Source organism: Chiloscyllium plagiosum, unplaced genomic scaffold (assembly GCF_037043375.1).
Source record: "Chiloscyllium plagiosum isolate Xiang-an unplaced genomic scaffold, Cpla_swu_hap1 HiC_scaffold_31, whole genome shotgun sequence".
NCBI classification, from domain to species: Eukaryota; Metazoa; Chordata; class Chondrichthyes; order Orectolobiformes; family Hemiscylliidae; genus Chiloscyllium; species Chiloscyllium plagiosum.
In genome coordinates, this window is record NW_028270169.1 from 30,895,159 (window position 1) to 30,920,092 (window position 24,934).

General features: G+C 39.8%; 1 protein-coding gene across 5 annotated transcripts in view; it reads left to right on the forward strand.

Annotated features, from left to right (window-relative positions):
* LOC122564062 (rab effector Noc2-like) overlaps positions 1-23,048 on the forward strand; it is a 170,809-nt gene extending 147,761 nt beyond the window's left edge. For 2 of the 5 annotated variants that reach the window (XM_087977395.1, XM_043718548.2), the window contains 4 exons: positions 10,315-10,443; positions 17,294-17,467; positions 18,390-18,501; positions 22,910-23,048. In XM_087977395.1, the coding sequence (XP_087833521.1) occupies positions 10,315-10,443; positions 17,294-17,467; positions 18,390-18,472 (386 nt within the window). In that variant the 3' untranslated portion in view covers positions 18,473-18,501; positions 22,910-23,048. The remainder of the gene's footprint in view (positions 1-10,314; positions 10,444-17,293; positions 17,468-18,389; positions 18,502-22,909) is intronic. The other 3 variants (XM_043718550.2, XM_087977396.1, XM_043718551.2) reach the window with 3 other exon arrangements.
* Positions 23,049-24,934: the final 1,886 nt, after the last annotated feature.

Genomic DNA, 24,934 nt, shown 5'->3' on the forward strand with positions numbered 1-24,934 from the left:
ACCACAATCCTCCTCAACCCCTTTATCCATGCGACTGAACATTGGCACACAATCAACACATTCTCATACCTGGTCTCGGACCAAATTACATTCCACTTCAAGCCTTCATCACTGTACATTAGAGCTTACTGGTACCTATGACTTATTGACTCTTGCAAGGTCGTATATCTGACATGGACAGACATTTTAGAGCTGTTAGCTTGCTTTCTTAATGTACTTTGACTTTCACGCTTACTTGGAGGCTGCCTGCTTTTGTCTGCACAACATTGTTTCCTTAGCGCACCATGTCTCGAGCACTCAGTTGTAGGCTACCAGTCTCTGCAATTTAGCTTGCTTTATTTGCTCAGCAAGAGAGGCTAGCAGCTGATGGTGGGCGGCACTGAACAGTCAACCTATTAATTGGTTAGGGATGGACATTTTGTTTCGTGACACCATGCTTTAGCAAAGTTAGTGCTGCAGCATGTGTTTCATGCAAATGGCAATCTATGAACAGAAGAGTCCTTAGTGAGGTGAAGGAGGACTACAGTCATTAAGGAAATCCTGTCACAGTCAATCAAGGGGTTCATTTTATTCCAGTCCATGGGGTCATGATTGGCCCTGCAGATCAAATGCAAACAGTCTACAGGTAGATCAGTGAGGATATTGCTGAGAGATCATACTGGGGTTTGGACCAGTTTTTCCTGCAGTAGATTGAGTATGTTGAAAGTGAAAGCAAAAGCAATTAGTGGTTTTGTGTGAGCTCTGAATGAGGTACCTTCAGTGAATGAGTAGGAAGTGCAGGAAAAGTTAATACTTTGGGAACTTGAGGCAGGTGGACATGATGTATACTACACAGAGGATGTGATTTGTGATCCTTAATGAGATGCTTGTGCAGTGGCAGAGTTCATGTGAGTGCTGACCGTTGAGTCTGGGAGTGTAGAGTGAAGATGATGGCACTTAACTTCATAGAGCAGAGAAGAACATTGACCATTCTGGAGCACTGCTGAGCGTCTCTGACGACATGGGGCATAGCACTGACTCATACCGCAATTTCCGTCCTAACTAGTTGGGTTTTTAGGTGTGAACTCTTTTGGTGGTCAGCAGGGAAAAGAACTGACCTCCTGTCCAGCATCCTGCTTACCACCACCTACAGATCCCCATCTGGGAAGTGAAAGAGAGCACTTGCCCCTCTTCTGAACATCTCCAGGATCTAGCACTGCAGTTGTCAAATAATTCCTGGCTTGCAGTATATGTAGTGGTGTGCAGCTGGGCTTTCAATATGGTGCCAGAGGCATGTAAGCCAGAAAGTATCACCAGTAGTGAACACATCTGCTTCACTCATTGCTGAATCCCAGAGAAACCCACACAGCATCTCAGCTGCATAAATAATAAGGAGAGAAGCAGATGATTATGTGAGAAAATTCACCTTGGGTCATAGGGGACTCACTGTCTACAAATGGGAAAATGTAGCACCCAGTCTCTGAGCCACGGTTGAGTAATTTCTCGGTTTTATTCAGGTTGGGTTTTATTTTCTTTTATTTGCCACCATTTAAATAATTGTGTTTAATGTTCAGATTTAGATTAAGTTAAATTTTGAAAGTATAGTCATTTAAACAAAGCTAGTAGCTATTTTAGGAAATAATCACATCTGATGATTATTATTGCAGCTGAATTGTCTTAATTATAATTTAACATACATGAATAAAAATAAAGGAATCTTAGCCAAAATTAACTTATGTTTCAATTTCTGTTGCATCATTAAAGTCAAATTCAGTTCTACCAAGTAATAATTGATAACATTTTAAAAAAAAATTCTCAAAACGTTACATCTGCAAGCTGGTAGAAAATAAATAATAATGAGAAACAAATGGAAGCAATAGGTTGTGGTGCTGAAAGCCAATACTTTCAAACAATGATGCATTACTCACGTTTCTAATACAATATAATAAAAATTTACTGATCCAAGGATGTGAAAGCCTTTTCCTCCCTGACTAATCCAAATTGAAAATCAGATCTCAAAAGAAATTCATTGTTTACAGCCTGCAGTCTTGGTGGTGCATAAATGAAATAAAATTTTGTGGAATAGTTCAGTTGCTGACATGGAAAATTAGATGGAAGAGCGCCATTTATTGAGCAGCCTATTGAAAAGTCTAGCTATCCCATGTAATCGCTGTGCTTCATGAAAATGATGGAGGCATTCCCTACCTGCCATGTTTTCATCTGGGACCGTTGGTAAGTCAGAGAAGCATCCAGGCTAATTAGGGGATTAAAAATCTGGAAAGTTTTCTGCTAACTCCTTTGGGCGATCATTGCTCATCAAGAAGCCTCCAGTAACATCTTAAGATGAGCATGTTAAGGTTGTAATCATCTTTTTGTAAGCAGGTTCAGTGAGATCGAGATATTGGGTTCTGCAGGTGAACTTCCCCTTCAGCCAAATGGGTTACTATCTATCTAGTCATTCCACCTCACATAGGCCCAAAGCTTTACCAGTTCACTTCTAGATTTCTTGGTGGATATACTTGCACTTGTGACTGTTCATACAAACGTATGAATTAAGACCAAGAAGAAGTATATTCCATTCAATTAGATCTGGCTACTTCACATTCCTACCTGTCTCCAATATCCTTTGACTCCCCTTGATTATCAAGAATATATCTATCTCTATCTTAAAAATGTTCAATGGTTGTACTTCCACCGCCTTCTAAGAGACCATCCCAATGGGAGTGGCACAGTGGCTAGCACTGTTGCCCCATGATGCCAGGGACGAATGTTCAATTCCAGCCTCAGGTGACTCTGTAGATTTTGCATGTTCCCTCTATGTCTGCATGGATTTCTTTTGGATCCTCTGGTTTTTCACCCATTGGCCAAAGATGTGCAAGTTAGCTGAAGTAGTCATGCTAAATTGCCTTTTTATGTCTAGGGTTGTACAGACTAGGTGGGTTATCAACAGTAAATGTGGGGATAATGGAGGGATGGTGGGTAGCCATTTGGAGGGTCAGTGGAGACTTGATGGACCACTATCTGCACTGTAGGGATTCTATGAAAGATTCTCAATCCTCTATGCGAACGAGATTCTCCTAATCTCTGTCTGAAATGGGCAATCCCTTATTTTTAAAGTTTTTAGATTCTCCTGTTAGAGGAAACAATCTCTTTGCTTCTACCCTGTCAATTCTCCTCAGAATCTTATATGTTTCAATCAAGTTACCTCATAATATGCTAAACAGCAAATGCAAGCCCAACCTCCTAAAACCACACAATTATCTCAAGTATAAGTTTAATAAACCTTCCCTGAGCATTCCAAATGCATATACATACTTCCTAATTAGAATCATGAAAGATTAGGGTACTGTATTACAATGTTAGCAACATGATGGGCAATACTTTCTGTGCCAATGGTCTTGCACTCGAGAGTCTGGCTCAGTGACGTTAAGTGAATGATCAAGCAGAACAGAAAGCGCATCAGAAAGGTGGCACACTGAGATTTTGTCTCTGCTTTTATCTTGATCCACTTCTATATTTTTGCAAAATTCTCTGAAGAGTTGTTAGTTTCAGGATTGATCTGAATGTCCACTATTCCTTGAAAACAGTGGAGATGTCTTAAAATGCCTACCCAGGGTACTTACTTCTTTGAAGGTTGTATCTTAGACTTTATAAATTCTGAACTGTAAATGTTGTACCTCGGATTGCTGTGGATGCTCAATCAGAGTATATTCAAGTTAGAAAATGGTTAGATTTTTGAATGCTTGGGAACCAAGGATGGGGAGGTGGAATTGAGCAAGATGCCATGATTTTATTGACTGATTCAGCAAGCTTGATGGATTGAATAGCCATCGCCATCTCCTGCTCCTGTTTCTAATGTTGTGCTTGGATTGCAACACTATATTTGCTTGACAGTCTGTGTTTTACTTTTTGTCATTTATTTAGAAAGGCTGTAATACCCATCTGTATGTTAAAGACATAACCTTAGTCGGAGTTCAGTTTATAGCTGAGTTTTTATTTCTTTAAATCATTCATTTTCAACATATAAGATCACCAGCCCTATCTCACCACACGCTATCATTTCAAATTCAAAGGTGACAGTAACTTCAATAAAACTCATACATTTTTTATCGAGGCAAAGAGTAGAATTGATTTTGAAATTGAATTTCTGATAGTAAAAGTCATTTAGGGTTTCTCTGCAGTGTTTGTGTCCTGGCTATTTTTGCAGTTGCTTTTACCCACTAGGGTAAAAGCGAGTACCACTTGTTTCAGCTTCGAGAGCATCTGCAAAATGTCACAGCATATTAGCTCTATAAATCCCGGCTGCTTGAACATCAGGAGGATGAGTATGGAGGGAAAGCATAACCTTTGCTGTACACTGCTGTTAAACATGTTCAACTGATAAAAAGTCAAGACAGTCTGACTAATAGATTCTCTTGGATCATAAAGGTTAAATCAGGCATTTTCAGATACTTGTTAATGATTCCAGAGAAATACTCTTAAATTTCACATGAACCCTCAACAAATTCTGCACTCATTGAATCAAATTCTCTTTTGTCAGTGGAGGAGATATTTGGAAGGAGTCAGCCATTTTTAAAAATGTGAGTTGACATTTATATGTTGCTAAAGCAATTTTGTAACTTCTGTACTAGTGTGACATTTGACTTGAGTTGGTACTCTGAAATAGCAACACAAGCCTTATTCCATTTGCACTGAATTGAAAGATGAGTCTTTATTTCCTTTCTCCTCTTTGTGAGCAAGTTGGTGTGAAACAGCCAGACAAAGGTTTAAAACAATGGGAATAGGAATGCAATTTGTACTGCTGGCAAGCTGAAATGATGGCCAGCTTAATTTCAGGATGGCTAGTTTGTAAGGGTTCAGGATAGTAGCAAATTGCAAAAAGAATTATGATTTTGTGTATTATGAGGAGTAGAATAAAATAATTACAACTTGCAGGACAACCATGCATATACAAAAAAAAAACAACTTTTTGATTTATAATCCGTCTCATCTCACCAGAGAGATTTCCAATCTTATTGCAAGCAAAGTGACCCATAAGACAGAGAATCTAGTACATTGAGTGAGTGGAATGGAGAGAACTACAAAGGTAGGATATCAGAGCTATTTGAATGGGCAGAATTAGATTTAATGAACAAGTGCTCTTTTTATTATTTTGTCTGGTATTAACTTTTCTGATTCCATTGAATCTTCATTACATGATAGGCAAAAGAGAAGATATTGAGGAGGAGGTGCATTTTTTGGAAATCACTATTTTAATTTACCTGACACTTTGCAATTTTTCAGCATATCTGTGATTGCCAATTCAAACCCACTCACAAATTGTTATTATTTTTGATATACCTCTTATGATTGGTAAAGAATGCTTGAGTGACAAAATCAGCAAAATGAACTTCCAAATAGATTCTTTATTCTAATGTACCACAATCTTCCTGACCATTCCTTCAGATCATCCAAGAGTTGTTGTTCTTTTATGATTCTGGTGCTTTGAAGTACTTTCTTTTGAGATAGTAAAGAAAACTGAGCTGTATCACATACAAAAACAGAACCTCAATAGGTCTTTTTGTTTTATTTGATCAGTATCGCAAGTTCTACAGTATTAAACATGTGGTAGGAAGTATCACAATCCCAATTACATTCAGGCAAAAAGTGCTTTCCTGAGAAATGTCAGTATTGGGCAAGTCTGCACTGAATTTGGAAGAATAACAAAGACCATCCAAAATAGGCACCATTTATTTTGTAATTTTTATCATTTGTAAATGAGAGAGAACATTGTTAACTTTAGTGTGAATTCAGAATTGTGGGTTAGTATGTTATCCAGCAGGGATGCACAAATCAGTTTTTCCTGTCAGATCCAGGTATCGTCTGAATTATGAAGGTTAATGAATTCATGTCTAATTGGCATATGTATTCAATGGTGGCTGTGACATTTGTGTACCTCCTGTGAAAAATCTGTTTATAAGTATGAAAATGCACAGAATGCAAAGTGCACTGAGGCGTTTTATCAAAGTCCATCATGTGAAAGCTGAAATAAGTTAATGGGTATTGCAGAGGTCTGTGCTATGAATAAAAAATCTAAATTCATGTTGTGTGTATGAATAAAGTAAAAGGAACTGTAATTATCAATCTTCCAAGTTTCACATATTAGGAAGTAGTGTATTATGAAAGATCCATATTTGCACAAAATCTGTTCAGAGCTCTGGTTTTGAAAAGATAAATAGTAATACATTTTAAGGCTATGTTATTAACGATTTATGCATCAATTGCAAGCATAACTGAACAGAATGTGGTGCATGGGAATTAAATATAAATTGAGGGCTCATGTGGCACAGTGGTAGTATCTCAACCTCTAGCTCAGGACACCTGGGTCCAAATTCTACCTGCTCCATGGATGTGTCATTAGACTTTTGAACAGTTTGGTTAAAAATAGACATGTTAAAAAGTAATTAAACAACCAATTGAAAGGGCCTGTATTGATGTTACAATCAAGTTAAAATGTCATCTGGGTCTCAAACTACAAAGTTCATGACAGTCAATGCATTCCAACCTATTGACTCCAGGATCCTGTTTTTAAGGATCCGAGCTGTACATCTAGGCTAGGAGTCCCACCTGTGCCAGAAGTGTGTCATAGTGCACCTGAACAGGTTGGTTAAAATATCTCAAACACAAATAGCATCAAACATGGAGCTAGGTAACCCCAAGTACAATTTTAAAATGCAATATACGTGTGATGTGAAGGCAATCAAAGGTTACTATTGAACTGCGTTGCAAAGTTTTCTAAATGTGATCAGTAGTTTTTGAGGTACATGAACGGGTCATTAATCTCAGTGCTGTTGTGGGTTGCTGCAATATGAAAATTAGCTGCTGCATCTGCCTATATTGAAATAAAATCCCTGATAATTCAAGACAGGAAAGGACTAGTCAGGATTGGGGCAAGTTACAACTGAAGGTTGGGATTTTCTGTACGTGCACCACCCCCTGTGTGATAAAATTACTCCTCAGGTCCTGTTCAAGTCTTTCCCCTCTCAACTTAAACCTATGCCTTCTAGGATTCCCCTACCGTAGGGAAGAGACCTTGGCTATTCACTCTATCCGTGCCCCTCATGATTTAAAAAAGCTCTATACGGTCATCCCCTCAGTCTCTGACACGCTGGGCAAAAAGCCCCCAGTCTATTCAGTCTCTCCCTGTAGCTCAAACCCTTCAACCCTGGAAACATCCTTGTAAATCTTTTTGAGGAAGGATCACTGGACCCGAAACATTAACTTTGATTTTTCTTCACAGATGCTGCCAGACCTGCTGAGCTATTCCAGCAAATTGTGTTCTTGTGCCTTCCTCACTTCCTATCTACCTGCGACTTTACTTTCAAGGAACAATGAACCTGCGCTCTAAGGTCTCTTTGTTCTGCAACACACTCCAGGACCTTACCATTAAGTGTATAAGTCCTGTGCTGATTTGCCTTTCCAAAATGCAGCACCTCACATTTATCTAAATTAAACTCCATCTGCCACTCCTCGACCCATTGACCCATCTGATCAAGGTTCTGTCGTACTTTGAGGTAACCTTCAGTGTCCATTGCACCACAAATTATGGTGTCATTCATCTGCAAACTTACTAACCATACCACCTATGCTCACATCCAAATCATTTATATAAATGATGAAAAGCAGTGGACCCAGCACCAATGCGAGTTTCCACATGAGCAGATTTCAGCTCATTTCTCTTTCGATCTTATAGTGGATAGGTTGCAGTTGTTGGAGGAGGATATGCATGAACTGGGTAAAGCTTTTTTATTGTGGAGGATGGACCACAAACAGAGACCGGAAGACCATCCGTTGATGATAAATACATCTTTTATTATCTCATATAGTAATCCTATGGTTTCAAAATAATTTTTCAATATGTATGACATCTATACTTATTAAATAAGCTTTCTCCTGAACTTGTGCAGAAATATATTTATTCTTTTTACTTATTGCATTTAAGTTATTAAACAAAATAGACAATATGCCTCAGGAGATAACAGGCCATTCATTGGTTCCATGAGTATATCAGGCTTGATTACACTCAGCAACAATGTAATACAAGGCTATGGCTTAAATCACAATTGGGAATAAAAGCCTTAAATAGTTCCCTCCTACAACATAGGCTTTTTAAAGTTACATCTCCTCAGGGCTATCACAGCTATATAACTCAGAATATATTTAAACATTTTTGGTTGATGAGAAATTGTAGTGTAATGCCACCTGATTTATAAAGCAAAAATGTCTTTGGAGATTGCCAATAAAATCCTCAGTCATGAGACTCTTAGCATAAAATTATACAGTGTAACTTTTGTATGATTTGTGTTAACAGTTTTATGCTGTATTAGGTGTTATAGAGTCATACGGTATGGAAAGAGACCCTTTGATCCAACTCGTCCATGCTGGCCATAATCCCAAACTAAATTAGTTCCACCTCCTATTCAAAATCAATATAATTGAAAATAACATGGCATTTTGTCTCTAACATGTCACCTTAGGGAACTTTACCCTTGATAACTAAAAGTTTAAAAGCATGTTTTAATATTGTATAAACTTAGATTTTTAATAAAGTTGCGACAAGTGAGACGTTTTTGATTTGAAATTAATCAGTCTTTATTTGATTATGGCGAAGCAATGGTCTAGTGGTATTACTGTTGGATTAGTATTCCAGTGATCTAGGTAAGAGTCTAGGGACAAAAGTAGAAAGTCCTGGAGAAACAACACATGTCTGGCAGAGTGAGAAACAGAGTTAACTTTTCAAGTCTAGTGACCCTTCTTCAGAACTGAAAGCAGTTGGCTCATGGTGGTGTTTATGCTGGCCAGAGTGGCAGGACTGGTTGGGATGGGAAGGAGTAAATTGAATACATGGAGATGGCGTCAATAGCAAGAGAGAAAAGGAGGAGAGGCAAAGAATGGGATTGCTGATGATAAGCCAAGAGAGAAGTAAATACTGAGAAGGGTGAGGAGTGTGATTGATTGAAAATGGGCTAGCTGTGCTGAGGACAGTCCACATCAACCAGAACCTAGGGGTGTCAGGGTACATAATGAACGTGGAGTATGGTGCTTGCATTCTGAAATTGTTAAAACTCCATGTCGAGTCCTGAAGGCTGCAGGGTACCCAGGCAGAAGAGAAACTGTTCCTCCAGTTTATTTTGAGCTTTGCTGGAGCACTGCAGGAGGCCTGAGACAGAAATGTTGATGTGGGAACTGAACTGGACTCACCATATAAATACAAGAGCACATTAGAGGCATTAAGGAACTCCTATCCTGACTCCCCAAAGACTGTCTGTAATCTCCAAGGCACATGTCAGGATGTGATGGTATAATCCCTGCTTGCCAGGATGAGTGCAGCTCCAACAGCACTCGAGCAACTGGACACCATCTAGGACAAAGTGGTCCACTTGTTTGGCAATACCTCCACAAACATCCAATCCCTCCACCATCGATGCACCGTATCAGCAATGTGTATCATCTAGCTACAATCAAATGCAGCTTTGATGTCAAGAATAGTCAATGCTTAAAAATAACTTTCCAAACCCACAATGGCTACCAACGGTAGAGACAGCATAGGAACGCTACCACTTGCAAGCATATGTCCAAGCCACACTCTATTCTGACTTGGAAATGTCTCACCATTCCTCTCCGTGTCACTGGGTCGGAATCCTGATGTTCCCTACCTACAGCATATGCAGTGTTTTAAGAAGGCAACGCACAACTGTCTTCTCAAAGGACAGCTAGGGATGGTATAGGGCTTTTGCCTGAATTTGATTTTCCTGCTCCTCGGATGCTGCCTGACCTGCTGTGCTTTTCCAGCACCACTCTAATCTAGACTCTGGTTTCCAGCATCTGCAGTCCTTGTTTTTACCTATGGTATTAAATGCTAGCTGTGCCAGCAATGCCCATGTCCTTTGAGTGAATAACAAAAATGCTATGTCCAGAACACATTTATGTAACTCTAACTACCATCATACTGTAATGAAATATTTTATACAAGATATCTAATCCAATAATACTGAGACTCATTCAATGTTCCCGCTAAACTGTGTGTCTATGTGGCAGTGCAGCAGCTTGCTAGGGACAGCATAGACCATGTTGTGGGATAAATAATGTGTGAGCATTTAGCAATACTGTGCACTAAAAAATGTTGTCTTTTCTATTAAATTAAGTTTTAATTAATGTACTCATTGTTTCTTCCTGTAGCCCTGCCTGTATTGTGATCCCTAGGTTTTTCCATTAAGTGGCGGATGTGTTTGTTTGTTGCTGTGAAAGTATGTCATGTGTATTTTTTAAAGCGATCAATCTTCTGTTTCAATTTAGTTGTCTCCAGCGACAGTGAAAGTGAATCAGAGTGCAGTAACTGCAGTCAAGATGACAATGTTTCAGCCAACAGCTCAAAGAACCACAATACAGAAAAAGAAAGAGAGAAATCTGGTAGGAAAATGAAAGGTACAACAGTCTTCTTCTCTGAATTTGCTTTAACTTTAATCATTAGAAAGAAGTGCTTCAGTGTGAAACTTTCCGACATATGCTTGTCCTATCCCTGACTACGTTGCTAAATACAATAATGTGAGTAGAATGCATAAAAATCAGACCATAACCTAGCTCTCAGAATTATGGATCACTACATTTCCAATCAGATAAACTCTAGATGACTAAGCTTAAGCGAGAAAACCAGTACCTGGTGTATCTCCCACTGTGATCATGTTTCCCTAGTATATGTTGGTAGAAATGGGAAGTGATGGCCTAATAGTATTATCACTATACTATTGATCCAGAGACCAGGTAATGTTGTCGGGACCTGGGTTTGAATCCTGCAATAGCAGATGGTGGAATATGAATTCAGTAATGATCTTGAAATAAGGGTCTAATGATGACCATGAATCCATTGAAGACTGACAGGAAAAAAACCATCAGTATTCACTGATGTCCTTTAGGGAAGGAAATCTGCCATCTTTACCTGATCTGGCCTACGTGTGACTCCAGACCCTCAGCAGTGTGGTTGACTCTTAAGTACCCTCTGGGGCAGTTAGGGATGGGCAATAAATGCTGGCCTAGCTGGTGACATCCACATCCATGGATGAATTAAATATATAAATGAAGGAGCATGGAGGTAGTTTCCGAAGACACAAACATTTTTTATGTAAGTATCTAGAGTAAAGTTGATTTGCATATAGGGCCACAAAATAGAATGTCAGTATGTTGAGATGCCCCATTTACAGCAAGATGAATAGACAGTGCTGAAAGTGTAGTAGACAGATCTGACTTCTGTATAATGAAAATAATTTCAGAAACACTGACTGCAAATCTTTTGTGCACTACATGATACCCTGAGGGTGTAACTGTCAGAAAGATTGAACGGGCTGGAACTAATTTCTCTAGAATAGCCAAGACTGAGAAAAGACCTGACGGAGGTTTTTAGAATTGTGGTGAAGTATTACAGGGGTTTGAAGGATGTGACTATGGTGAGATTTATGGCTGAGATGGATGGGAAGACTGGGGAGGTCTACCTTGATGTTGAGATCAGCTCATGCTGTTCTTGGTAGGCTGTGGTGATGTTGCCAACTGAGGATGTTTATTGCCTGTTCAGTGTCATATTAACTCAGCAACTCACCTCATTAATATTTACCTTCCTATCTTCTTAACATGCAAGTCAGGGAGAGTACCTGCCACTTGCTCCACATTGCTTAGGATCAAATAGCATCTCAGTGCATGACCAGTACATCCCTTTCTACATGCACTGGCATCTGACACTTGCCAACTCCTTATGTCCAGCATGGTATCTTTTTAATCCACTTCCAAGCTGCTTAGGAGGCTGCTCATTCCATTGTGTCTATGTCAGCTATGCAGAAAAGCTGCCTGATCCATTCCAGTCATAAAATGGATAGTTCATTTGAGTGGATAGTTTGCAAATATGTTAAGGACTTGGAGGGGTTGATGTGAAGGTAGAATTATCTTCAGGTGGAAAAGCAAGTTTGGCACACCTAACTGGAATTCATAGGCTGAATCTGTTTTTTTTTTAAAAGATGTCAGCTTCACAGATCTTCTGCAGGACTTATCTCCATGATCTCTCATTGTATCTTACCAAATGAATCTCATTAACTACCTACCTTACCCCTGTGGAACGCTGCTTGCCTGATTCTAGCCCCATGTTCCCAGCTGCTGAAGTGAGAACAAACTCGCCACTCAGTGGATATCACCCTGAAATACCAGCATCCCTGGTGCCTACACTGTCTTTAAAAGGCAGCCATGCACCTGAGTAAGCACTGGCATTCTGAACTGTCCTGCTCTTCTCATATCTGAGAAAAGGAGAGTGGTACCATGATTCTCTGACAAGGACCTGTTTGTCCTGTTGGACTGTGTAGCCCAGGCGAGGAGGCTGTCCTTCTCCCCAAAGGACCAGGAGACCAGGCTACATTTCTAGGCCCAGGCATGTCTGCTCTGGGGTCACCATCTGCTGCAGTGTGGTCACACAGTCTAAAGGGATAGCCAGCAATGCCACATGTAGGTCAGTGACCTTCTCCACTCCACTAGGGTAAGTGGCATAGTCTGCCACCTCACACTCGCTCTACCTCTTCTTCTGCACCCACCTTCCATTAAGGCTCGTGCTCTCCCACTCTCACTGTTACATACAGTATCTTCCCTCACTTGTCCTCATTCCCTCCCAACCCATCACAACACTGATCCTCCATTGCTTCTGCTCTGCATCCTCACCCTCTTGGGATCCCTCCCCACCTCCCCCCCCCCCCCCCCCCCAACTGCACTAGCATCTGTGCCAGTTACTTCTATCTCACTCAGTCCCTCCTTTGTCTCATTGCAGGAAAGAATAGTCATGACAAGGTTAGTGCACATTTGCCCAGCATTAGGCTTGTCAACCCCTCTAAGGAGAGAAACTTCACAGGAGGGGACCGAATCCCTCCTGTGGAGTTGCTGAAATATCCATGCTCCCCAAATAGAACATGTACCTCATGTTCACTCATCTGCAACTTCTACTGTAACTCCATTGTCAGTGTCATTCATAGCACAAAATCTCCAACTAATGGCTGTGGCACCTTCTCCCTCTTGTGTCTTGCTGGACCCTGTGGAGAAATAAGTTGCTCTGTGAGAAAGCAATTCCTTTTATCTCTGAGGAAGAGAGGCCAGAGGCTTCAGAGGAAGCATTGGTAAGGCGGTCTCCGGTACCCCCGAGCTCAGACAGTGATACCTCAGTGGGGAACATCTGGATTAAAGAGTTTGGGAGCAGGATCATTTGAGTGCCTATATGCGAGGAGGACTGCTGGAGATCAGGCATCTGCTCAACCCTTGACAGGAAAGGACCCTGTGGTGTTGGTAATCAGTAACTTCATTCACATGCATAGGGAGGAAGAGGAGTAGCAGACAGGGATGTAGGAGGCAAAGATCCTCGGAGTACAGAGGCTGCAGCTACACTAAGGGGGCCCAGATGCCTCAAACATGCAGTCATCAGGCTAACTCTGTGGACAGGTTGGTAACCATGAAAAGCCTGGCCCAGCACTCTCAGGGTCAGTTAGAAATACTCACCCAGTCACTCACTCACTCAATCACCCCAATCATTAATCCTCAAGATGAAGGCATGGTAACAGGGGTCCTGACACCTGGTGTGTCCTCCACACAAGGAGACAGGACAGTGCCAGGAGGCACCATGTTGGAGAAGGAGCCACACACAGCCAAGAAGACCCTTGGCATGTTTGGCTATCCAGACATAAACACTCTTGGAGTTGCCTGATCAAATCCCCAAAGCCAAAGGACCCCAGTGCTGTGTAGGCTCCTTCCACCCCAGCTATGGAACCTGGAACAATAGTGAGATATGGTGGGAGGGAAACACAATTGAACTTCTGAGGACATTTTGATGCCACAGGTGACATTGCACAGTGTATAAGTGTCAGATTTTCATAAATCTGCCTGGTTTTGCCATGCATTGATTTGTTTGAGTCTCTGTATAGCTCTGAATATAACCAAGCCATGTCATGATCTTATAGGAAGCATCATGGATTGATGTCTCTGTTGAGAGCATGCTGTAGCCTGTGGAAGTAAGATTAATAAGGTGTATGCAGCACAATGAGTTCAGCTGGCACCGTTTCACCTTGTGGTCAAATGACCCTATTCTGTACCCGCCCTCTGTGTGTAAAATGTTAGAGTGATCAAAGTGGTCAGGAGCATGCAGGGCAAGGAGGTGCAGAGTGAACCAGGACCTAATGCCTTAGGATTTCTGATGGTTAGGGAGCTCGTACATTGTATAGGTTTAAGTGTAATGATCTTGCCCTTTACAGGGTCACCCATCACTGGGACTTGCAGCCCCCTCCCTCACATGTCGAAACACTTACCCTGCCCATTTGGCTGTGGTTACAAACATTTTCTGTGCTTTCTCAATTCACAGCAAGTGCTCTTCTGGCAGTGGCTTCCAACCTCTAGTTCCTCACGTTAGTGAGGTCCCAAATATCCAGGTTCCTTCCTGTGATCCCGTTGAGTTTGCATATCCCAGGTCCCCGCCCAACCCATCTACATGAGTCTGCACATGCCTACCTTAACCTCCCAGCTCCTGGCATATAAGGTGCCATGTGTGGTCACACACTGTCCTCCCCTTGGAGCCAGAGTTATCTTGACCATGACTGGACATCCCCCTGCCATATGAGACATTCCAATCTATGTTATACGATCTCTGCCCCTTACAAATGTATGGTCTCTTTCACAATTGTCACCCCACCCCCCCGTCCCTTTCACCAAATCTGCAACCTCAATTCCCAGTAGGTTATGAGTTGCCTTCCTGCAGCATTGGAACACCTTGCCCCTGACCCACACCCTAACCACCCACACCCCCCCAAACTGTAACTCCCCTACTTTCTCTGTCTAGAACCGATGGATTAACCATGCTCTATCCCTTTGAGTCACAACCCCAGGCAAGAAGTGTCCTGATCCCTGACTGGTGCCTCTGTATCTCCCAGACTGCATTAGCCCCAAACCTCTGGACAGGCTGCTATGCAGCCACAGCACTTACCGTAAGGTGTGTTCTGGACTGTAGAGGCTTGGACACCCAGGCTGAGAGAACCCTAACCCAACGCTTGATCATAGTCAATTTCCTGGATTGGCATTAGAGTCTGTCATTCACTTACTGTGGTAGGATTGATGGATGCATCCTTGGACTTTGGTGAGGACTACCCGCTGGAGACTCTGAGACCTGGCTGCTTTGTTGCTGCACGAACTGTATATATGCCATGTGAGCTGCTGGCACATGGTGCAGGTGAGAGATTGATGGAGTGCAATGCCATTCATCAAGATGTATGCATGCCGTTCACTGAGGACTGTTGGCCAACAGGTCAAGCTTGTGTGATTGTGCCAATAGACATGGTAAGGCAGGGATACTATGAGCATGCAGTTGACACTAAGTGAAGGAGCATTAACAGAGCAAGCGAGAAGCCCTAAGATATACATCCTGGTCCAATCTATGAGCTGGGTGTGTCCCCGTTTGCACAAAATGTCTCCATAGCAACCTTTCAGTGCTAGTTGCCAGTGCTCCCTGCAATGCAGAACAGAACTTTGGAAGTGTCCTGCAAATGGATCAGAGAGGTGCTATGAGAGTTCTGAGAGGCTGGGGGTTATTGATGCCAATTCTTTGAATGAGGGGGCCTGTGCTGGTGTCCATGGGTCATGCCCTGGAATGCTGTTTATTGCTGAGCTACATGGTGGTTCTTCACAGCCAGCGATAGCTGGAATTGCCAGATGGCTGCTCTGACTTCCATGTTGAGAAATCTCAATGTGTAGTTCATTTTTTTTTTTCAGTCCCCTAAACTGAGGAGATCCTAAATCACCTGTTAATATTTTTTCTTTTTTTCTCCAAATCTCCTGGTTACATTTTTTTTCCTTTTAACCCCGCACTACTGCCTTACTGTGGTAGTGCTGATTTTTCCCCAGCACCCATGTTGTATGTGTGCGCAGGTGTAGGACACAGTGAAGAACAACAAGTACATAATTCTTTCTTTATATTTCACCACCAGGAAGAAAGGAAACACCAGAGTGGCCAATGATAAGCAATGCCCTTCACAACAAAGGGCAAAGCTGTGTGATCAAAAAGTGAAGGGGAGGGCTGGGATTAAATCAAAATAGAGTTGGAGGGGAACTAAAATGCTCCAATTCCTGCAGTGCCCACCTCTCCCTGAACAGCTGAAGGGTGTTGGTAGACACAGTGTGTTCCTTCTCCAGGGACACCCAGGCTTGAACATAACCACGGAAGAGGGGCAGGCAACTGGCCATAATGACCCCTTCTATGCCCACTGCTTGGACTTGCTTATGGCTAGTTTGGCCAGGCTCAGGAGCAGACCCACAAGGAGATCCTCTGAATTACCTTCCGCCCGGGTGTCAATGTCCAGAAGATGGGAAACTTAATGTCAGTGAGATGAGTTGTGCCCTTAGTAAGGTGTTTAACAAGCTATAGTCTCCTTAAACAGGCACTAGTCACTGCCCTGCAAGAATCTCACTTCAGCATCTGGCAATTGTATAAACAGTACAGCGTGTTGCTCCTGTCTGAGACAGGCCTTACTGGAATTTGCTGATGTTTCTGCCACTCATTTCAGTATAAGCCATATCTTTCAAGCTCCCATAATATTCTGCCCCATAGTTGATATGAATGTATGAACCTTTCATGATAGGATGATGAACTTACCAATTTCAGTAGAATCATTCTGTGAGGAATCAAAACTAGTCATAGAATTCCTACAGCATGGAGCAAGCCATTCAGCCCATTGAGTCTATACCAACCCTCAAAAACAATACCACCCCATAACCTGCATTTCCCATAATCCACCTAGTTTACACACTGTGGGTAATTTAGCATGGCCATTCTTCCTAATTTGCACAACTTTGGACTGTAGGAGAAAACCCACGCAGACAAGGAGAGAATGTGCAGACAGTCGCCTGTGGGTGGAATTGAACCCAGGTTCTTGACACTGTGAGGTAGCAGTTCTAACCACTGTACTGCCCTAATCAGGGTATTTGACTAAAGCAAACCCCCTTGACTGGTCACCTGTGATATAACTGATGTCTTTCAATTTGCTTGCAAGTTTAAAACTCCCAACTCTCCTTAAAAAGGAATCTTGAAATTCAAAGGTATAATTTCATTGGAGGAAAATATTTTGAGAATCTTTCAACTTCAAAAATAATCAGGTTGAATAAAACAGGAAGCAATTAGGACAAAATTCTGATATGTAGATTTTTGTTTGAATTTCGAATAACGTTTTCACAGTTATATTCTCCATAAACTGCATGCTGCTAATTTATTGTTTTGCAGTTTCGAGCTATGAGCCAACCAGTAGAACTGCAGCAAGCTATAAATTAACCAACACTTTGTCTGAGAGTCGGACCAGTCTTGGTAGTGAACATGGAGGACGTTCAAGTGCCACAGGGAGCTACAGTGGTGATGGTCCTGGTGATGACTGCAGTGATTTTGACAAGAATGCACTAGGTTAGTACAATGTGACATTACCTTTCGTGATTCTGTAATTCAGGAAAGATTAAATGTAAACGTGTAGGGCTTAAGATAAGATTTAACATATCTGCAGTGTGCAATTTACAATTGCTGACAATGTCATACTTAAACTTATTCTGAAAGTATAGGGTGAAGAAAATGCATAATTTGTAAAAGTCTTAATTGAGCTGCTTTCATGGAATCATTGTTATGAAAGTAACTTCTCAGTATAAGCCAATTAAACTGACAGTATTCCCGTTCACAAGCACTTTATAAATCTATATTTAAAAAAGTAATAAATTATGTGCATTGCTCCCAATAAAATTACATTTTATTGTGGAAGAACTTACTTAGTAATGTAACTTAGTATTGTCCTGTTCATTGGCAGTTTGAGAACTTTGAGGTTATGTTGGTTCAGTTAAGAACTATGAAATTAGCAATTTGATAATCAGAAAAGGAATATTACCAATTGAATAACTGGGAACTCTGGAACAAAAAAAGTTGCAAAATACTTTTGGCTCCAGTTTCAGTATAGGTGAAGTCCTTAAGTTGACAAAATGGAGTTATGAATCCTGAAAGCAAAACTTGTATTGTCATCAGACCTGCTGGAAGTCATCATTTAGATACGTGTTTGAAAATTATTTAAGTAAACAGCAATGTATTTTTAATTTAACAAATAGACAGTGATTCACTTGATCACCCCGAAAGAAGCACAGGCTATTTGGTCCATTTAATCCATTCTTATATCAAAATACTTAACATCATTAAACAATCTCTCGATTGACTCTCATTTTTTCTGCCACTGTTCATAATATTTCACATATTTGAAACACCAAATGTTTAAATGTACTGAAAATGCATCTGAATTGTATGCCACTTCTTCTAACACTGACCATTATCATAATTGTCTCTTTTGTAGCAGATGAAAGCAAGCATGTCTGGCAGTTTGATAAAACTAGAACACAAGGGCGCAACATGGCAGATACTGGAATTCTGAAATAAAAACAGAAAATGCTGAAAATACTCAGCAGGTGAGGCAGCATTTTGTGGAGAGAGAATCAGAGTTGATGACTTTTGTCAGAACTGAAGAGCTGGACATGTAAACGGTTTTAAGCAACTGCAGTGTTAGGGAAAACAGAGGATGGGGACGAACAAAACAAGGCCTGTGATAGGGTAGAAGAGATTAAATGACAGAAGAGATCTAGGGTAAAGCAAAAGGTGACAATGATTGGATTAATAACAAAAAAATTATAAAGGAGAAATAGAAGTTTCACCAACAGCTTCTGTTCAAAAAAGGGGCAAAGTTTATAATCTGAAATGAAACTCAACAGCTTGAATTTTGCTGTCATTACTCTGAAATGAACAGCGGTGTTTGGAGTCTGCACACAGAACGTTATGCACTTAAATCTAGAAGTTGTTGCTAGTAATTCTACACTTCCCTCAGCTTGCATATTGACATATTCACAGATTGCAAATACAGAATCAATGAGAACATGGGCTTTTATGTAATCAGTGTCACTTTAAGTCATCTCCAAAGAGTTGTCCTTTGCTGAATGAGATGAAACTGGAATTTTAATGGCATACTAACTTCATAATCATAAAAGAAAAGTTTTTCCAATCCCAAAATCTTATCTTATATTGTGGAATCTACACTCATGATAAAGTTCTATATTATTTAAATAATATGTGTTTTAATTAGTCTTCCACATTAATCTCAGGCATGTGTTCCAATTGTTTATTTTGTTCTCCATTCATCACTTGTAATTATCATTTGCAATCAATACATTTACTTCCATCTATAAGAATATTTCAGTGTAACTGGCACTTAACCTGCTTGCTGTCTTCACTTCTGCTGGGTACGTGGTGATCATGTTGCTTTGGCACCAGATTTAATCTGCTGTCAAGAAAGGGAAGTCCATGCAACAAGATCATGAGAACACAGATGCTTAGATCTTTGTAGACATATTTGCCACTGGCTTTAAGAGTGCACTTGTCTATATGCTTTGGACAGTCTGGTTAGCATCTGCCCATCTCTTAATGAACATGATATTTTCTTCATTCTACTAGTACAGTATTTCTCTCCTACTCCATTACAAGTTGCTATCTAGACTGCTCTTGTAACATCACAATGGAACTTGTTAAGAATCAGTCACATTGTTATGTGTCGAGAGTGTGCTGCTGGAAAAGTACAGCTGGTTAGACAGCATCGAGGAGCAGGAGAATTGACATTCAAGCTAAAGCCCTTCTTGATGAAAGGCTTATGTCCGAAATATTGATTCTCCTGCTCTTAGGATGCTACTTGACCAGTTAAACTTTTCTAGCACCACACTCTCAACTCTGATCTCCAGCATCTGCAGTCCTCACTTTCTCAATATTGCTATGTGTCAAGAGTCAAATGTCAGCCAGATTAAATAAGGAAAAGCACTAAGGAACATTAGTGAAGCAGATGATTTGTTTTTTCAACAATCAACAGTGCTAGTCGATGTCAACTAGCTTTTCATTTCAAATTTCACCATCTATCATGTAAGATTCAAACCTGTGTCCCAAGACCAATGAGCTGGAGTTCTGGGGTTACTAATCTAGTGATATTGCCATCCCCTTACAATCATGGCAACTTCCTTCCTAATGCTTTTGATTGTCTTCCTTTATTCTCAACTGAGAATCCTTTGCCAACAGCACGCACAGGCACACACACCTACGTGCACACACATACACATTTGTTGCATTTCTTCATGTTTTGCTCCACCAGCTATTTTGTTTGATGGATCATCTTCCACATTTACCACCAGTATGAAGCTATCATCTACTTCCACCTCTGTTTGTTCCTCTGTGAGACCCGGGTACAGTCCTCAGCCATAGACACCAGTTATACCCTTTCCACTGGTGCCAGCCTGTGCCAGTAGAGGCAATTCAACATCTGCAACTATTTCAGTCAAAACCTTTGCCCTGATACTAAATTGAAAGAATATAAATTTTAAAAACAACAAAGTAAATTTTTAAAATCACAAAATAGGCGTTTTATTTGGAATCAGTAGGAGGTTAAGAGTAAAAGAGCAGTTGCTGATGATAATGACTTTGCTGTTTCCATTCATAACTTCTTTAGAGCTTTGCACTTGTGTCTATACCTTTCCCATTATAGTTTCATTTTCTTTGCATCTCAACCTTTTTGTCACTTAATCCCTCTTTGCACATCCTATCTTTTGACATTCTCTTTTGTTTGTTCCCCCCATCCACCTTCCCTGCCTTTTTTCTTGCTTAAATTCGGTATATATCAGATTGTTTCCAGTTCTGAAGAAGGGTTGACATGAAATGTCATTTCTGCCTCCACAGATGCTGCCTAACCTCCTGACTATTTCTAGCAGTTTGTGATGAAATCATAAGATTGCTTCAAGCATGTTTCATGATTGTTTAATTTAGACCATACGTTTGAGTCTTTTGGTTGCTGTTTAAGTGTATTGCACTCTTGCACATATTGTCTGGAAAGGAGGGTTTTGTTTTAGCTTTAGAATAGACATAATGGTGTCTTTGTTGGTAATCATTATTGTATTGGCAACGTCTTCTGTATGAATGCTGTATTGATCTGAAAATCAATGTTTGAAATTATCCTTTAGTTTTCTGCTTGGTTTTGAAATTATAACAGCTTTGTGGACATTTTCTTTCACGTTATGTTTTTCAAAGGTCTCTATTTAAAGTGTTCCCTCATTGTATAGACATTCTGTATTCCGTAATAAAAACTATTATTTGATACATCCAAATTTCAACACAAGTTATGCATGTTTGATACACAGTTTCAATTGATGCCATCAATTAAATATACCAAATTAAATTTGGTATGAGCATATTGAAAACTGAATAAAACATGGTTAATTTTTTAAATGATCAAATTTAGGAAGACCTTTGATGGATTAGGAGGTCAAATACAATCAACATTTTTTATGAAAGGTGTATCTGCCTATTAATGCAAAGCCTGTTTTGCCCCATGTATTATCAACATGAGACAGAATATGCACTGGTTTTACTCTATGGCTGCATAGAAAAGAATTACAAACACATAGCTGCATGCAGTTTGATTCTAAAATGTCAGTTTCTTACAATTAACAACAGAGGTGTCAGCCCTGTATGTAAAAAAAGTCAAATATCATAGTCCACTTTAGAAAGGTTGGACAGGAGAGTCCATTATCATAAATAAATAATATTTAAATAAATCTAAAAATAATTGTTATGTTTTAACACCAAGTTCACTGCAACATATCATGCTCTAAGCAGTATATTTCAATACAATTCAATTCTATTATATGCTTGTATTTTAATGAGATACCTATTTGATACAGTAAAAAATCTGTGTAATGCATGTCACTGTTCTGGTGCAGGCAGACGCTGAATTCTGACAGTCATTCTTTGTGCAGCTATAGAGACAAAAATACAAAATTACCTCTTTGATTGCTGCCCCTTTGCAAATCATCATGTGGCTGTGTCTTAAAACATAATTAGTGACAATAATCAAAATACCACTTTGTTTTCTGGTGCATATTTATTTCAGGTCTTCCCTCACCATAATAATAATAATGCTGCTATTTACTCTAATTGCCAAAACAACAATTATTAGCATTGCTATTCATATGTTAATTTTAAACTCTGACTTTCAATATGTTGCAATGTGGAAATCAACATGATTCCTAGCACCTCACTGATGATGGTTATGCACAAGACTTCTGAGCAAATATTAGTATTGTTACTTTTAAATTATATCTACACACTGCAGTCAGAAATGTTAATTTAATCCATCTTCACAGAAGGAAAAGATACAAATTATGTAACAGTTATAGGAGTCTAGCGATTCTCCATAAGAACAGATAAGGGGAGCAAACATGTGGCCAACACTATAGCATTTGCTCTGTGTGGTGCGCTGTTGTATTTATTTTAATTCTGAGTGTAAATGATGCAATAAATTGCACTAACATGGCAAAAATACTCTACAACAAAAACTCGTTTAGACAAGAAATATGAGCTTATTGCATTATAGTTTGTATAATATTACTAAACTTAATGTAGTAAATATTGAATATTGTAGATTAAAGACTTTGGCACTATTTTGTTGTTGAGTGAGGCTAGTTGTTCATTTTGTTTGAAGGCAATACAGTCTACACTTTAAAAAAAAATCTAAATATAGGGGAAGATATCCTGGGAAAAGCCCAGTTTAAAGGCTATGGCAAATTTTGAATTGGCTTCACGGATATTTTTATTGAAATTCTTGCTTTTGCCTTTTTGAATCCCATGTTTCCCAGTTTCATGTCCCTTTTTGATCCAGTGTAATTGAGAAAATAATTGTTTGCTGCTTTTCGTCCTTCCAGCACAGGGATGACGTGTACAACTTAATCTGTTGGGGTAATACATGCTCTGTGAAGTGTTTTAAAATGAATCTCTTTATGTCTGCTACAGGTTGTCATTGAGTGGGCCAGGGTCCAGGCATCCTCCCAATCTCTGTCATCCAAGGATTGCCCCTGTTCTCCTTCCCAAAACACCCGGGTTGGAGCTGTTGGTTCTGATGTCATATGAATAAAAGAATTGTACAAACTGACGCAAGTCCTTGAGTCATTTTTTTTTTAGATCAAATAGCTTTAACTCCAGAAGAGTTCATTTTCTGAACTTGTCGCTGGATAACGTTGTAGCTTGGGAAAATCTTTGCTGTAATAATCCACAGCTGAATCTAGTATGTTCCAGTTATTTAATCTATTTTATTCATGAGATTTCCAAGTGTGCAAAATCCTTTTTGAACTCTAATGTTAAACACCACAATCCCAGTGCGCTGTTGTGAAGCTTTAGTTGCTATGTGTCACTGAGGCAATAAACCTGAGTAGATGTTTGAATTGTTCATGCAGTTTCATGCTGGCTTTTAGGTTTAAACTTGAGCAGATACGCTTCGTTTGTGGCTATGTGAAAGCGTTCTTAAGATTTACGGAGAAGCTGAAATCTAAATTTGTGACTGTATTGTCTGCTACATGCAACTGTTAGACTGCAGAAGGTCATGGGTAATTATTTACTACGTTCCAGTTGCACATTGTTGTGCCTAAATAAACTACAATTTAATTGTATGGAACTCTAGAGTAGCTAAGAAAATACTTTAAAAGTGCTAGAATTACTTATAAACCTGCTGCCTTTGTTTTATCCCTTTCTCTAAGTTTCTTTTAGTCATTCACAGGATCAGGGTGTTGTTGGCTAGTCCAGCATTTATTGCCCATTCCTAATTGCTGAGAGGGCAGTTCAGAATAATGCTTATTGCTTTAGGTCTGGTGTCACTTTTAGGCCACACCAGGTAAGAATGGCAGCTTTCCTTCCCTAAAGGACATCAGTGAACCGGATGGACTTTTTTGAACAATCAACGATAGTTTCATAGTCATCTTTAGACTCTTACTGTTGAATACATATTTTACCATCTGGATTGGCAGGAGCCAAACCTGGGTGCCCAGAATATTACCTGGGTCTCTGGATTAATAGTGTAATGATAATACCACAAGTCAATCATCTTCCCTTTTCAAAATTTCTGTTTAAATGAGAAATTCATTTAAATTTCATTCTATGTCGAAAGTTAGATGAACTTTTTAAATGTCTTTTTTTTGCTTTTGAATCTCACTGTTTTGAATTGAGCCAAACCCATTTGGTTTTCCCCTTAAATCAGCTTCTAGAGTCAGTTTTTTTGGGAATATTGAGATCCAACATATCCAGAAACTCATTCAGTTCAATCATCAATCTGATTTGTATGTGTTGAACAGAGCTCTGACACCTTTTTGGTGATTTATCGGTTTCTAAGAAATGAGATTATATCTTTCTCCCCAGACCTAGAGCAGAGATGGTAGCATGGTAGTAATGTCATTGAGCTAGTAATCCAGAGATCTAGGTGGGTGTTTTCCATCATAGCAACTAGTGAACCTAAATTCAGCTGCTAAAGGTTTGGAATTGAAGAATTAATCCATGTAACGGTGACCATGAAATCATCATCATTTGTCATAAAAACCATCTGGTTCACTACTGCCCTTTAGGGAGGGAAACCTTGCCATCATTACCTTGTCTAGTCTACATGTAATTCCAGAACTACAACAGTGTATTTGGCTCTTGATTATCCTTTGAAAACCCTTAGCGATACATTCAGTTTAATGACAATGAAGGGTGAACAATATATGCATGCCTTGGCAGTAATGCTTACATCCCATGAAGAATAATAAATAACTTGACAACATATGATTATTGTAATATTACAGGATTCACAGTAGATTGGAGGAGTAGACCATTCAGCTGTTTTAATCTGATCCACCATTCAGTGGTGAGATGTCAGCCGATCTGGATCTTAAACCTATCCATTCACGTTGTCTTCACATCCTCTTTATGTCCTTTCCAAGTAAAAATCTAATAAACCCAGATTTAAAATTAACAATTGAATGAATATCTTTGCTTTTTGTGGGAGAAAGC